General features: G+C 40.5%; 1 protein-coding gene across 2 annotated transcripts in view; it reads right to left on the minus strand.

Moving 5' to 3' along the window:
- Nucleotides 1-13154: 13154 nt before the first annotated feature.
- Nucleotides 13155-16682, minus strand: part of LOC142651666 (N-acetyllactosaminide beta-1,6-N-acetylglucosaminyl-transferase-like) — a 58162-nt gene continuing 54634 nt past the window's right edge. For both annotated transcript variants that reach the window (XM_075826650.1, XM_075826648.1), the window contains one exon: nucleotides 13155-13670. In XM_075826650.1, the coding sequence (XP_075682765.1) occupies nucleotides 13480-13670 (191 nt within the window). In that variant the 3' untranslated portion in view covers nucleotides 13155-13479. The remainder of the gene's footprint in view (nucleotides 13671-16682) is intronic.

A 16682-nucleotide genomic window follows, 5' to 3' on the forward strand; every position in this document is an offset into this window, starting at 1 on the left:
GTCTTATAACTACTAGATGCGTTCAGTGCTCAATCCAACAGACCAGTTTACTGACATCTGTTTTGATTTATATTTATTCAGTGCACATCACGTTTTTAAGGGTATGTTCACACGGCCAAATTTCAGACGTATACGAGGCGTATTATGCCTCGTTTTACGTCTGAAAATACGGCTCCAATACGTCGGCAAACATCTGCCCATTCATTTGAATGGGTTTGCCGACGTACTGTGCAGACGACCTGTTATTTACGCGTCGTCGTTTGACAGCTGTCAAACGACGACTCGTAAAAATACAGCCTCGTCAAAAGAAGTGCAGGACACTTCTTTCAGACGTTTTTGGAGCTGTTTTCTCATAGACTCCAATGAAAACAGCTCCAAAAACGAGTTGGTAAAAAAATGAGTTGGTAAAAATGCGAGTTGGTAAAAAAACGTCTGAAAAGCAGGGTCTGTTTTCCCTTGAAAACAGCTCTGGATTTTCAGACGTTTTGGTTGACTACGTGTGAACATACCCTTAAGCTCCCGATGTATATGTTAAATGTAGGTTGTGACGGACACCTTTAGCACGTATGTTGGAAGCTTTCCCGACACGTGCTAAATGTAGGACATAAACGTGATGTGCTCGGAGCCAGAGAATAGTGTTCAGGAGACTAGAGAGAGAGGCTCGAGATAAGCTAGAGATAGGCCGAAGGGTAAGGGCATAGCCAGACGTGGCGTATTTCTGCCGACACTGTCCGCATCAATGCCGCACATTATCTGCTTTGCAGATTTTGTTGCGGCTTTGCCTAAAATGTGCATTAAATTGATGCGGATTAGCCGTTGCGTATTCAGGTGAAGAGGGCTTCCCTTCTCTCTATCAGTGCAGGATAAAGAGAAGGGGCAGCCCTTTCCCTAGTAAAAGTACAAGAAATTCATACTTACCCGGCCGTTGTCTTGGTGACGCGTCCCTCTTTCGACATCCAGCCCGACCTGGATGACGCGGCAGTCCATGTGACCGCTGCAGCCTGTGATTGGCTGCAGCGGTCACATGGGCTGAAACGTCATCCCGGGAGGCCGGATTGGAGGAAGAAGCAGGGAGTTCTCGGTAAGTATGAACTTCTATTTTTTTTACACGTTGATCTATATTGTGATCGGAAGTTTCTGTCCAGGGTGCTGAAACAGTTACTGCCGATCATTTAACTCTTTCAGCACCCTGGACAGTGACTATTTACTGACGTCGCCTAGCAACGCTCCCGTAATTACGGGTGCACACACGTAGTCACCTGTAATTACGGGAGCCCCATTCACTTCTATGGGCCTGCCTGTGCCGTAATAACGGCCCGTGATTACGGCCGTTTTTACGTTAGTGTGCATGGGGCCAGCCAGAATGAAGAAATATCATGTTCGTAAAACCAATACGCTACGCAACACACATAACATCTGCGTATTTCATTGCAGAATTTCGAATCTCCATTGAAGTCAATGGAGAAATTCCGCAATGAGTCCGCAACAAGTCCGCTACACGTCCGCAACAGCCAGTGTATGCTGCGGACACCAAATTCCGCACCGCAGCCTATGGTTCGCAGCGGAGTTTTCCGCAACGTGTGCACGAACCCAACTAAAAAGCAGTGGAAAGCAATGGAGAATATGTCCGCTGCGGATTTCCGCAGCGGACTGGCCGCAGCGGAATTCCAGAGCAATTCCGCCACGTCTGGCCATGCCCTAAGGGTATGTTCACACACAGTGTTTTCAGGCGTATGTTGGGGCTTTTACGCCTCGAAAAACGCCTGAAAAAACGGAAGATGAACGCCTACAAACATCTGCCCATCGAAATCAATGGGAAAAACAGCATTTAATTCATACAGGGCGTATTTTTACACCTCTTTTTTTAAAAACGGAGCATAAAAAGACGCTCTGTAAAAAGAAGCAGCATGTCACTTCTTGAGGCGTTTTTTGGAGCTGATTTTCCATTGAACACTATGAAAAACGCATCAAAAAACGCCTCAAAAGAAGCCTGAAACTAAGGGTATGTTCACACGGCAGCGTCCGTAACGGCTGAAATTACGGGGATGTTTTCAGGAGAAAACATCCCCGTAATTTCAGCCGTAACGGCATGTGCAGGCGCTTGAACGCCGCGCCCATTACGGACGTAATTGGCGCTGCTTTTCATTGGAGTCAATGAATAACGGCTCCAATCACGCCCCAAGAAGGGGCAGATGTTTGTCAACGCTTTCAAGCCGCATTACGTCCCTAAGGGTATGTTCACACACACTAATTACGGACGTAATTCGGGCGTTTTAACCCCCGAATTACGTCCGAAATTACGGCTTGAAAGCGTTGACAAATATCTGCCCATTGAAAGCAATGGGCTGACGTTTGTCTGTTCACACGAGGCGTATATTTACGCGCCGCTGTCAAAAGACGGCGCGTAAATAGACGCCCGCATCAAAGAAGTGACCTGTCACTTCTCGGGGCGTAATTGGAGCCGTTATTCATTGACTCCAATGAAAAGCAGCGCCAATTACGTCCGTAATGGATGCGGCGTTCAAGCGCCTGCACATGCCGTTACGGCTGAAATTACGGGGATGTTTTCTCCTGAAAACATCCCCGTAATTTCAGCCGCTACGGACGCTGCCGTGTGAACATACCTTAAGGCTAGGAGTCCCTGCTTCTCCGTGGAACTACTGTCCCGTACTGAAAACATGATTACAGTACGGGACAGTAGTTCCACGGAGAGGCAGGGACTCTGGCATCGTACATAACTATGATGTTAGGAGCCCGGCTCCCTGCACTGAGTTCGGTCCGGGACTTCCGCCTGAAATACGTCCGTCCATTACGGACGTTAATGTGCTCGTGTGAACCCAGCCTAAGCCTCAAAATAAGCTCCAAATTCATTTTCAGCTTCAAAAACGCCTGAAAATCAGGAGCTGTTTTCCCTTGAAAAGAACTCCGTATTTTCAGATGTTTTTGAGTTTGCGTGTGAACATACCCTCAGTTCACACGGAGTTCTTTGTCAGGCATAAAAAAATCTGCCTCAAAATTCCTTCAGGACTTTTGAGGCAGATTTTCGATTGCCTATGGATTTTGAGTTTTTTTTATGCACTTTTTAGGCGTATTATACGCTTTTTTAGGCCATTTTTTAAATGAATCAAATGCAAAAAACATTATTTCAGCGCTAAAAAAACACTGTGTGAACTGGGCCTTAGCAGTGAACGGCACTGAGCAGAATGTATTATATTATAAAGGCCTCTGAAAATCCATTCCATTAATCAGAATGAGATTGTTTCTGCCGCAGGCACAAAATCTGCAACCAAATCTGTAGCGTTTGCAGGACATACGAGCTGCAGAAGTCAAACGGTGCGAAATGTTTCATTAAAACCAATTGTATTTGGTTTTTTCAAATAACATACATGTAGTTCAAATATAACAAAAAAAAAAAAATGTCTGCAAAGGTGTCCAAAGTCTCAGATCAACTTGACAGTTGTTTCCATAAAATACATTCCCAACTGCAGGCAGATTCTATTCCTTTGTCCGGATACATTTGTTATTATCTGACTGTGATTAGTGATTTTCTTCCTCCTCTTTTCCTTTGGCAAGTTATTTCTGTAAATTAATTCCTGGCTGTTAAATGTTATGAATAATTCTCATTGTAACCACACGACATTTCCTTCTTGAAAATACTAATTTTTGGTCATAAATTATATGGTGGGATAAATTACAAGATTTCCCTAATCTTAGTTGGTATATTATAAGAAACAGGTTTCTGAATAATAAAAGGAACAAGCAGTGAAAATCTTCTACCTATTTCCTATGTGTGGGTGGAAGTCCATTACACAGGAAGAAAAGCAAAGAGAGGATCCCTGTGTCATGCAACGCTTCCGCAGACCCTGCATTAGGAAAACACAGGGGCAAATTTAATATGACTGGTGTTTCATACTAAAGTCTTAGTTTAAAGCCTGCAGGAGTAAAATGCGACTAATTTGTTAAAAGGAGCACGCCTCTTAAAAAATGTTGTGCATCTTCAACTGTCCATGTTCCACAGAGTGAAATACCAGTTTCGGGCGTAAATTGTGGTAAATTTGTTGGTCTGTGGGTGGCTCCGTCCCTTCAGCTAAGCTCCGCTCACTTTTTTAGAAAAGGTAGTTTTCGTGTCGTTTATGATTTTCTACGCCAGAAAACTGGTGTACAGGCCCATATGTGACTATGTGAATGGAAAAAAAAAAAAGTGATGGTTCTTGGAATGCGACGATGAAAAAAAAAAAAAATTGCAGCGCACTGAAGGCCAAAATATGCCACGTCCTTAAGGCCACGACTGGGAAAGTAATTTGCCGGGCTGGCTCTGTAAAATTCGGGACAGTCCCGGCAAATTCTGTTGACAACTATGCCTGTGCCACCCGGCCCGGTGCCCTCCTGCCTTCCCTCCTTGTTGCCCCTGGCGCACATGCCCCGCGTGCCACCACCTGGCTACGTCCCTGGAAAGGCACCCTTTCATGATGGGAATTAAAACATTTGTGTAAAAAGGCTATTACAAGTCTGTCAGGCCCTGTTTACTTCACTTTTTTTCCCTACACTTAGCATATTCACCAGGAAAGTACCTGACATACATGTTAAACATGTTCATAGGCCTCCACTAGTCCGACAAAGGCCAAAAGAGTGTTCTTTATACCTTTTTGTGTTTGACGTATGGAATAGCGTAGTAGACTATGCTGTTCCACACGATCCCGTAAAAAATATCACAGCCATCCTGTTAACGTATACTGTATTTCATGACCAATGGGTGACCGATGGCACTGTTAGGCATCCGTCACCGCCTACATTTAACGTAGAAAAAATGTCATGTGAACAAGGATTATGTCATTGTTATTAGGTTCTTACTTTTTTTTTTTTTGTATTGTTTCATTTACTATATAGGGTTCTGCTGTGTGAGGAATGTATATTGTGCTTCCTCCATATGCATACTTTGACCCCTTTGATATGCTGATTATTGGGGGTCAGGACAAGGGAAATTATCTATATGATATTTGTTGTTTATGCATTTTAAGATGCAGTCTGCAGCTGTGATTTTGGAACTTAAGAAATGTTACAAACCTTGTCCCACACCGCAGTCATATGTTTTATTTCCATCTTGTAATGTTTATTATACATGTTTCCTTTACCGGATATGTGTGGAATTGAGACAGCTTTGACTACTATAGAGGAGGGGGAGAGAGCGTCACTTACTGAAGCATCCAAACTTTCATCTGAGACCGCGTTAGGATTAAGAGTCAGTTTGTCTTTCAATGCGTAAGCTTCTGTGGCCATTTTATTACAGTAAACATACACTGGGAAACAGAAAGGTTTTTTTTTCCTATTTGAACTTAGAGACAGCATACCCTTGGTATTTTCATTAAAACACGAGTGGCATCCTGGTCAGGATGAAAATAACATCTTTGTGACACAAAACCCGGCCAGACTGCAGGCCTCATTATTTAAACTAAGGAGTCTCACACACAAGCGTGTTTGGTCCGTGATATACGGTCTGTACAGCGGCCACATTTCCCGGACCGAACACATTGCAAGGAGCCGGGCTCCTAGCATCATAGTTATCTATGACGGTAGGTGTCACTGCCTCGCTGCGAGACAACTGTCCCGTACTGAAAACATGATTACAGTACCTGACTGTTGTCCCTCAGCGAGGCAGTGACACCTAGCGTCATAGATAACTATGATGCTAGGAGCCCCGGCTCCCTGCAGTGTGTTCGATCCAGGAAATGCGGCCGACGCACAGACCGTATATCACAGACCAAACACGCTCGTGTGTGAGGCTCCTAACCGCATCAGACCCGGCAGTGGCGGTCAGCTCGCGTTTTGCGACCATGATAGGGGTGCAGAAATGTGCTCGTATTATGCTCATGTGAAACTGGCCTGCATTGTAGTGAATGTATTACAATACTATGGTGGCTCTGTACAACTACACGGCACAGCCACAACATTAAAACCACTGACAGGTGAAGTGAATAATATTGATTATCTCTTGACAATTGTGCCTGTCAATAGGTGGGATATATTAGGCATCAAGTGAACAGTCAGTTCTTGAAGTTGATGTGTTGGAAGCAGGAAAAATGGGCAAGCGTTTAGAATCTGGGTGACTTTGACAAAGGAGAAATTTTGATTGCTAGACGACTGGGTCAGAGCATTTCCTAAACGACAAGTCTTTTTGACTGTTCCCGGGATGCAGTGGTTAGAACCAACCAAAAGGAAGGCCAACCGGTAACCCAAGGACAACTCATTGATGCACGTGGGGAGCAAAGGCTGGCTCGTCTAGTGCGATCCCACTCTAGCGCAAATTGCTGAAAAAAGTTAATGCTGGCTATGATGGAAAGGTGTCAGAACACACTGTGCATTGCAGATTGCTACATATGGAGCTGCACAGCTGCAGTCCGGTTAGAGTGGACACGTGGGCATCAGAACTGGACCATGGAGCAATGGAAAAATGTGAACTGGTTTGACAAATCATATTTTCTTTTATATCATGTGGAAAGTTACCTGGTTTGATGAATCACATAAGCTTTTTTAGTATGTGGATGGGCAGATGCGTGTTCATCCCTTATTTTAGGAGGACATGGCACCAGGATGCACTATGGAAAAAACCCAAGCCGGTGGAGGCAGTGTGATCGTCTGGGAACCTTTCGGTCCTGGCATTCATGTGGATGTAACTTTGACACGAACCACCTACCTAAATAGTGTTGCAGATTAAATACACCCCACCATGGCAGCAGTATACCCTAATGACAGTGGCCTCTTTCCACAGTAAAATGTGCCGTCATCCTGCAAAAATTGTTCAGGAACGGTTTGAGAAACATGAAAAAGAGATCAATGTGTTGACTTGTCCTCCAAATTCCTAGATCTCAATACGATCGAAAATCTGTGAGATGTTCTAGAAAAACAAGTCAGATGCATGAAGGCCCCACCTTTCAGCTTGTGGGATTTTAAGGATCTGCTGCTAATGTCTTCTGGAGTCCATGCTTTTATGGGTCAGAGCTGTTTTGGCGGCATGAGGGGTACCTACACAATATTAGGAATAATAAATCAATCATAACCCAAATTTTGTAATATATTTGATTTTTTATAAAATAGAGTAATATAAACATCAAATTTTTTTCTCATAGACACACATAACTATATATTAAACAAACTTTTAAAATAAATAATCATGAAAACAGATTTTGATACTAGTAACATAAAAAACCTCGTGATTACAACAAAATAAAAATAATTTACAACTGTAAAAGTTACCACATTTTAATAAATTTCTATCTCATAAAAAGTGCAGAAAACAGGATATTGAAAATGACTACTTTTGAGGCTTTTGTGAATGAAGGAAAACAACGAATAATAAAAAAAAATTGCTAGAAGACTATATAGAAAATATATATTATTGCATAGCTATATAGCAATGGTGGCATCAGATACAGTTTTGTGAGTGTCAAACATCTCAGTGGTCAGATAATTACACTAAGGGCTGCTTAGCTGTAAAAAAAAAAAACACTCTCAAAAAGCTAGTTATGAAATGACCAATACGACCTGTTAGTAGTGCAGAATTCATATGTGTTATAATGTCGGCAACAAAGTTATAATAGCACATTTTAATGTTTATGGTGGGCTGCCAATCTTGGGAGGGGGGTTAGGTCAGCCATATTTGATCTGACTGGCCCATTCTACTTCCTTCTTAATTTGGAAATTAAGAGTTTGTTCAGCAATACTCTTTCATTATAACTAACAAGATATCCTGGTCTGTTGACCAAATTCCTACGAGCCATCAGAGCAACCCATTGTCCATATGCCCTAACTGGACATATGGATGTCATAGAGGGAGGACCCCTGCTCAGGACCACCTTTATGAACAGCAGTTGAGAGCAGTTAACAAGCGGCAGCTCTGGCGGTGTCTGGCCCTCCATTTTTACATGGACTGCCATTCTTCTGAATAGTTGCCATGTAATACTCTATTTTCCCTGCAGCAGCCGCAACACTCCCAAACAAAATCAGCGGATTGCCAGGGACCCCTCATATATAATGCAACGCCTTATATTGCCAACTGACTACAGGGCAGACTACAGACTTTCATACAACTGGCTTTGCAATTTTAGGAATTGGGGTTAGCTCATGGCTTGGTAAATGAAATATTAATGTATAACTATAGATCTATATCTCTAGACCTGGGATTTTAGTATGATCACAGCTATGTTTTGTATTAAAATATAACTTTATTAGTAGAATGCTGATAAAACTGGCTCGTCAGCCTAATAGTCTAGAAACAGGCACAAACAAGCGGTCAGAAAGGGGAGATGCGACAACGGGTAATAGGATATGCGTCCATGTTTTGTGTTAATATCATTTTTATTTCTGCTCTTTATCTGAAAAAAGGGAACTGGGTATAAATAAATATACAGTAGTATTTTCACGTTTTCTAAATAAGATGTTGTTTTCCTTCATAACACAATAGTACACTGTTTCCTTTACAGCTATAAGATATGGAATTGTACAGTGTATTTATTTGCATTATATAAATATAAAAATAGTAATTATCATCAGTTACAAAGTCATATATAGAATCACACTTTGGGAATTGTCACTTCATGCTACAATTTTGCATTACTCATATGAGACAGACAATAGATATCATTGTAGAGCATGGCCCAGGATATACAGGATAACCTATATTAAAGAAGTATATTTGTATCTTTGCAAAGCGATGATTCATGCATAGCATTTTAAACATTGGTTACCACTTCTTCTATACCACTGGAAAAATTTAAGATTTTGGACAGATTATAACACATAACTACAGTTTTTTGTACTTCCTCAACTTATAGTATACAAACAGTATATTTTGAGGCTATCCTGAAAAACAGTCCTATGTAAATAGACATGTTTCTGAAACAGATGCTTTGTCAATCCTTTTGAATAATATAAGGAAAGGAAGAGCTGAACAATTTTTTCTTTCCTAGAACATTGAAAAGACCATGGTTGCTAAGAATTGCATCCCTAGCAACCAGACTGTCAGACATGACACAAATGGTCAGCTTAGAGCTAGGTTGGCAATGTGCTCACAAGAAGAAAATCAGCTTGGCATCAGTTATTTCATGCTAGTCCCTATCTCAGGCTGTAGTACTGATCAGATTTTTCTTAAAGGGGTTGTCTGGGCATGGACAACTCATGACCTATCCACAGTATGGGTCATCAGTATATGATCGGTGAGGGTCCAATACCCAGACCCTGCACCGATCAGCTGCCCTGGGCGCCGGATTTTATGCTGTGCATGCAGAGCTCAGAGCCGGAAGCAGATGGCTCTGTTCGCTGCATAGCGGCCGTGCTGCAGAACTGCAGCTCTGCTCCTATTCACTTGAATAGGAGCAGAGCTGCAGCTCGGTCGCTATTCTGGACTTGAGCCATCTACTTCGGGCATGGACATCTGGGTGCCTGGAGGCAGCCAGAGCAGTTGATCGGTGTGGGGTCTGGTTATTGGAACCCCACCGATCATATACTGATGACCTATCCTGTGGATAGGTCATCAGTTGTCTGTGCCCGGACAACCCCTTTAAAAATACATTTAAGTTGAGAGTCTCTAGAAGTGTATAAATTACATTGAATTTAAATAATATACATTCTGATATCTATTTCTAGAAATGGTTGAAAACGTAGCTGTGCTGATAAGGTGATAAATCCCTCAGGTGGGAGGAGGACATGATGGCGCTATTATTATCATGGACAATTTAGAACCTTTGGCTATGATTCCTAGCAAAGATGCTATTTCCATGTCAGTAGTAGTAGAATAATTGTGTGATTAAAAGGGCGATTAAAATGACGTTTCCCAATAAAATCATGAGTTTCTGTCTTGTGGAGTATATCAGCACTGAAGAGCAAATAGCTATATTGGTAATTATACATCAATGGTCATATATTTGCTTTTTATATACTGGTGAATGAAAATGCTATGAGGACTTTGTAGAGTCACGTCTGCTTTAGTTTCCATCATTAACTGAAACGGTTTCTTTGTTTTCATATTCTATATTGATTTGGATGCCTGAATTGTGACACTCATTTTTGCTTCTGAACTTTTTATGCAGAGGTAACATTTATATCTAGCATCAACCAAATGCCTGAATTTTGACTTTGAGGCCTAGGTTAGATAACCACTTCAGTCAGGCTCTGTTCGATTGTCATGGCTTCCGTTTATAGTGGAGCCCTGACAGCTCTGTTTTTTAACGGATATAGGTGAATTTTGACACTCTATCGACCAAGGAGTCCATTGAGGTTCCGATATTTTTGACGCCAATAATAGCATTTCAGGCTGCGATAAAAAAAAAAAGGGAAGCCCAATGGAAATCTAGTCAGAGTGTAAACAGAGCCACAGAGCCCTAGCATTTGAAGTCGTGCAACATGCACATCCGTTAATATGAATTAAATCACATTTTCATATTTGTAAGGCCATTCATTGAAAGAGACCCCTGTTTACATATGGCGACCACAACAATTTGATAAATGAAACATTTTCTTTACGTGTCAGATTAATTTAAATTAGAATGAAAACAATTGTTGCATGTTACAGATGGAATTGGAATTAATTGTGTCGCATGAAATATTGTAGAATGTAAACCTACAGAATCGCTTGAGGATACTGTCCTATTGTCAGAATAATATAATAATATAATATAATAATATAATATAATGCCTTAAAAAACACTTGATAGCTACAAAATACATTGTTACCACTATAGTTAGGTCATTTGACCTTTGACCGTAAACAGCATCTGTGACAAAACTATGCTGGGGCTGCTTACTGGGTGCAGGTGCATCCACTATCTTCTAAAATAAAGAGAACTGTCTGGTGACCGATGCTATTTAGGAAAGATCTGAAAGCAGCAATATCAGTGTATTCATATAGATATAAACAGTATGTTCAGTAATGTATAAACCATAATAAACAGATACTGTATGTGTTGCCCAGATACATGTAGCCCTTCATATTGCACCATTTACGTTTGCTATAAGTGAAAAAAAAACATAATTTAACATTGTGTTTTTTTCCTTAATGGGCTGTATGGGACGTCCCCGTCTCGTCCACTCTTTGTAATCGAACAATAAATACTTGAGCAATTTATCAGCCAGTGCAAAAGACAAAATAGTATGTATATATAATATTACATATATATAAATGCTAACACTAAAAGCACAGTAGGTGTGATGAAATCTGCGTCAAAGGCTCCGAAAGGCGGCTCCAATGCGGCTATGAACAAAACCTTACATGTTTGTATAGTGTAACTTCATTTTTTTCTTGTACAATCTTCTTATCTTACATTTTCCCTGATATCGGCATTCCAATCGATTAATGTTGTGGCATTTCACTAGGATACCATCATGGGTATAGTCTGTTCTATAGCAGATAGAACTTCCTTGTTTGTTAGGCAAGCTGAAATACCTGAGCATATTAAATAATCTAAAGATAGGCCGCAAATAATAAATTACAAAAAATAAATTAACATAGTTCCTTTAAAGGCATGTCATCATTAAATAGTATGTTTGCAGTTACTGTAGCACTCCAGCAAATTATTTTTTTTTTCACAAATCATACTAACTCACCAACAATATTCTTCCCAGCACTTCTTCGCAGTCTGACCACCAATATAGACCATGTTCTCCTGTGTAGACAGGAGGTCAGTTTCTTTCTCCTGTATGGCTGACTTCATGGGAACTACAGGATTACATTATCATCATCATCATCATCACCTATCAAACCCCCACCCTTCTTGTTCTTCTGTATACCCCCCCCCCCATGCCTAGAGTACTGCTCAAGAGATTACTGCCCTATCTAAAGGACCAGGAGTGCAGAGATTTAATAGGTGAGTCCATACGATTATTAGCTGAAGAGTTATATAACTATCTGACTCACACTGTCTATACTATCCGTGATGCTGCTTCTCAATGTCTTCTGCTTGTAAGGGCTCACATGGAGAATCATTTCACAAGAAGGAGGCAGAGGAGACAGACTCAAGCTGCATCACATAAGAATACATTGAGACTCTACTGTGTTAGGAGAAAGGAGTTATATATCACTGATCTATCACTTACTTAGATAGGACTCAGAGCAGAACAAGTTCAGTGCCCCCTCTGAAAAGCCAGAGGCATCATAGGAAATGTAAGCTACAGTAGGAGAATCATATGAGAGGGGAAGAAGAAACCAAGAATTCAGATAACCCATAAATGGCCCATCAAATAAAACAGGTATACCCAAGGCATACACAGGAGCCTCTAAATTATTCTTCAATAATAGCCTATGATGCACTATATAGGCAAAAAAATAAAAATAAATGCTGGAGTGCTTCTTTAAATTGTTAATAGTGGATTACCCTGAAAAGGGGCAAGGATACTCCGTTTTAACAGGTCCTGCATCTTTTAAGGCCTAAGCAACAGGGGAGATTTTTATTAATGATATAAAAAAATTTGCACAGTTGTGTGATTATGAATGTGTGAATAAGAGTGTTTGTCATTTTCTATAAGATCAAATGCTCTTCTTCTGTGAAATGTATCAGGTCTTCATAACATTTACTGGAACAAATCTGTAATTTATTCTGACTAATTTTACTGGCAATGAATGACTCTCCACATTGGAAAGTTTCACATCTTTACCACAATTATCGTAAGAGTGTTTTTCTCTCCGTCTTTGAACAATTCCTGGACCACATTGTAAAGAGGATATGATGTTCAGTAAACCCGCACTTTACAATGTCCTCACTTTACAATAATTTCCTCCTACAATAGACCTTCCTTGACCATTGTGAATTGAGGACATACTCTGTTTACAATGGCGCTAGTAGTTTAGTTCATGCAATAGCTAAAGAAAATGCATTTGACTGCGAACGGCCAACCAGTGATGTGCGTATTAATACCGCAGCTCTAGAGAAGTGTTGTCAGAAGTTCTCCTGTTTGGTGGAAGAAGTGGATCAGTGGCTTTGTTGCGCAGTATAGAGCAGATAGTACGCCAAATAACCCTATATTACAATTTTCATGTGCCTGCTGCATTATATAATGTATTGTGATGTATATTATTACTACTTTTTTTTCTTACTTCAGAGATATATTTTAACTTTACAATGGTGGCTTTGAAACAAATGAATATTGTAAAGTGAGGAATTTATATATTATTATAAATGGTCGTAATTCTGTTTAATATACGGTTTATACAGTAAAAAAATTAATATATTACTATGATGCAATCCGTTTCCACAGAATCACATCTTTTAGCAGCAACACATAGTTTGTTACTACCAGTCGGAAAATCCTGATATGCCTTTTGACTAATTAAAGTCTTACTCGTGAGGAAGTTGCTTGATGATATCTGCTTCTTGGCCTCAAATTGCCTTTTAAGGACAGTTTTTAAGAGAAAGATGTTTACTTTTCGCTGCTTTTCCATATTTAGAGCACATCTATCAATTCTTCATGCTGTTTTTTTCTTGAGCGTTCTGCTTACAAGTACCAGTCAGGCAGCACGGTGACCTCGCTCTGATTTAGAGCTAGCTCTCTAATTTTCAGTTCTAGGCATTCCACTGTTGGTGGGTACGATTTCAGTTCAAACTTGTTAGCAAAAATGCTATTAGAATTCATTAACCACTGCAGGTCGCCTGTTCCATAGATGCAGATATCTCGGATATAATGGCCTAGGAAAGACAATGAAAAAAAAATGAATTTTATTTTTTTTCAATGTATTGCTCACATTTTTATTTTTATATCGCTTGTACCATCATATCTATGAGTCAACAATTTTATATTTATCTTTATTTATGTTTATCTTTTTTTTTTTTTTATCTGGCAAAAATGTAATACATTGCATAAAAACTGCCACTGGCCACAGATAATTCAGCCAGTAAGACTTATAATTAGGTTTCTGGCTGATAATCTGTATGTCATTGGTTAAAAAAAAATATCCTTTCTGATCAATAAAGATATTTTTCATAGTTTGCAAAATGTACAGGACATCTTGGAAACATATTTATCAGTTTAACGAATTATTAATGAAAAAATAGTTGAATTTCTTTGTATAAACATTGCTATAAGGCCTTATGCACACGACCGTGATAGTTTTCACTGTCCGCAAATACGGATCCAACGGCTACGGATACACATCCGTAGCCGTCCGCTATTGCTAAAGTGCCTATAGACTTCTATGGGCAAGTCTGCCGCAATTGCGGACAAGAATAGGACAAGTTCTATATTTTGCAGATCATTTCTACGGCTCAGGCACATATCTGTAAATATTCGGAAAGGTGTCTGTGGCCAAAAGAAATGAATGGGTTTGCAATTTCATCCATAATTACAGTAATTTAGTCGTAGGCCCCATGCACATGACAGTATTTTTCATCAGTAATTACGAACCCATTAATTTTTATTGGCCACGGACATCTTTCAGTATTTTTACTGATGGGTGTCCGTGCTGAAAAAATTATAGAACCTGTCCTATTCTTGTCAGTAATTACGGTAAGGACTCTCCCATAGAAGTCTACGGGTGCTTCCGTAAATACGGACGGCTACTGATGTGCATCCGTAAACCATCCGTATTTACGGAAGCATTGCTAGGCAAAACGTTGATGACATCATTTGCAACCTCCCTCTTTTTGTATGGATCCGTATATACGGATGCAATACGGACCGTATTTACGGACACCCTTCCGAATATACGGATGAAATACAGATGCCTATGGATCCGTGTTTACGGACAGTATTTTGGGATAGATGATAATACTGTCGTGTGCATGGGAAGGCTGCGTGACAACCAATATGGCCGATACAAATTTTAAAGTAGTTGTCAATTACCTTTCCTAAATTATTGAAGAGCAGGGGTATGTTCACAAGCGCCAGATTTGTTTCAGAAATTTGTGCAACTGAAGATTCATTCCATACATCTGAATCGGGTTGTTACTGTAGCATGTGCATGGATTTCTGCAATCCCCATTCAGAGGAATAGGAAAGTTGCCGAGATTTCTGTAACAAATCTGCTGTGTGTGAAATACCCTAAACCTGCCTTGTAAGACCTCATGCACACTGTGCATGAAGGTACACAGACTCCAAATTGGGTCCACAGTGGAAAAACCTATATAGCAGTCCGAGTGGCAATGTGTGGTACTTCCATGTGCCACAGTATTCTCCCCGAGAAGGAATTCTTGTTGCTGAGAATACTGTCAATAATATGTGTTGAGCCTGCCGCCATTTTTCTCCTCCTGGAATCCATATCCGCTCTGTGCCCAAACAGAACTTCAGAAGGGACCCATACAATACTTTTGGCAGCTTATTCAGGATCTGTAGAACACGAATATGCTTGTTTTCACAAGGGATTATTTCGTAATGTATACCTCACTCCCATATTACGGCATAGTTGGCAGATCTGCAGTGCTACACAGGGAAAGATATAACTAAGAAACACCTCAAAATAATTTTTATTGAAATAATTTTCCCTCTATACACACATTTTTTCTTCGCAGGAGGTCCCAGTACGCAGACCTCCCCGATCAGACACCGATCAATGTTTGGGTATGTGCACACACAAAATAAAAAACGTATGAAAATATGGAGCTGTTTTCAAGGGAAAACAGCTCCTCATTTTTAGACTTTTTTTTATTCAAAGTCGCGTTTTTCGCTGCGTTTTTAACGGCCGTTTTTGGAGCTGTTTTTCTATAGAGTCTATGAAAAACGGCTCCAAAAACTGCTGAAGAAGTGGCATGCACTTCTTTTTCGCGGCTGTTTTTTTACGCGTCCGTTGAAAAGCGGCCGTGTAAAAAATGCCCCATCGGAACAGAACGCAGTTTTTCCCATTGAAATCAATGGGCAGATGTTTGTAGGCGTTCTGCTTTCTGATTTGTTTGGGTCGTTTACAGCCCGAAAAATGGCCGAAAACAGCTGGTGTGAACATACCCTAACTGGTAAAAAGAAAAACCATTGACAGCGTGACATTACTAGTGATTATTTTAGGAGGAAATGCCCTTTAATCATTCCAGACCGTGGCTTTGCTCCAAGAACAGTGTATTGATTTCAGTGTCAAATAACATTTTATTCAATTTCGCAAATAAAAACAGCTGTAATAATGAAGTTATAGTTATGTCTGAACATGGAAAGTGTGCGATGCTTGTCTGTATTATCGTCTTTTTCGGGGCGGGAGATAGGATAAATAATATGAATGTTGTACCTGGGATATTGTTTTGTTTTTGCACTATGCTAAGATAACCACAGGCTGCATGAAGTAACTCTCACAGGTCTTATTCCCCTGACGTAGGTTCACAATAAACACATAAGATTTGAATATTCCCTTAAGGCTATGTTCGCACGGAGTTATTTGCAGGCAGAAATTATGCCTCAAAATTCCATCTGCACGCTGTTTGACGGGTTTTTTTCAGCGTTTTTTGCATCGTTTTTTGCCCGCGAAAAACGCCGCGAAATACGCTTTCTCTGCCTCCCATTGATGTCAATGGGAGGTCAGAGACGTAAATGCCCAAAGATAGGGGATGACGCTGCTTTTTCCCTCGAGACGGTTTTTCCACTCGCGGGAAAAAAGCACCTCCGCCTCCCATTGAAATCAATGGGAGGCATTTTCGGACATCTTTTGGCACGTTTTCCGATGCGGTTTCCGTGTCAAAAAAACGTGTAAAAAAAACTCTGTGTGAACAGGCCCTAAAGGGGTT

The sequence above is a fragment of the Rhinoderma darwinii genome, chromosome 5 (assembly GCF_050947455.1).
Source record: "Rhinoderma darwinii isolate aRhiDar2 chromosome 5, aRhiDar2.hap1, whole genome shotgun sequence".
NCBI classification, from domain to species: Eukaryota; Metazoa; Chordata; class Amphibia; order Anura; family Rhinodermatidae; genus Rhinoderma; species Rhinoderma darwinii.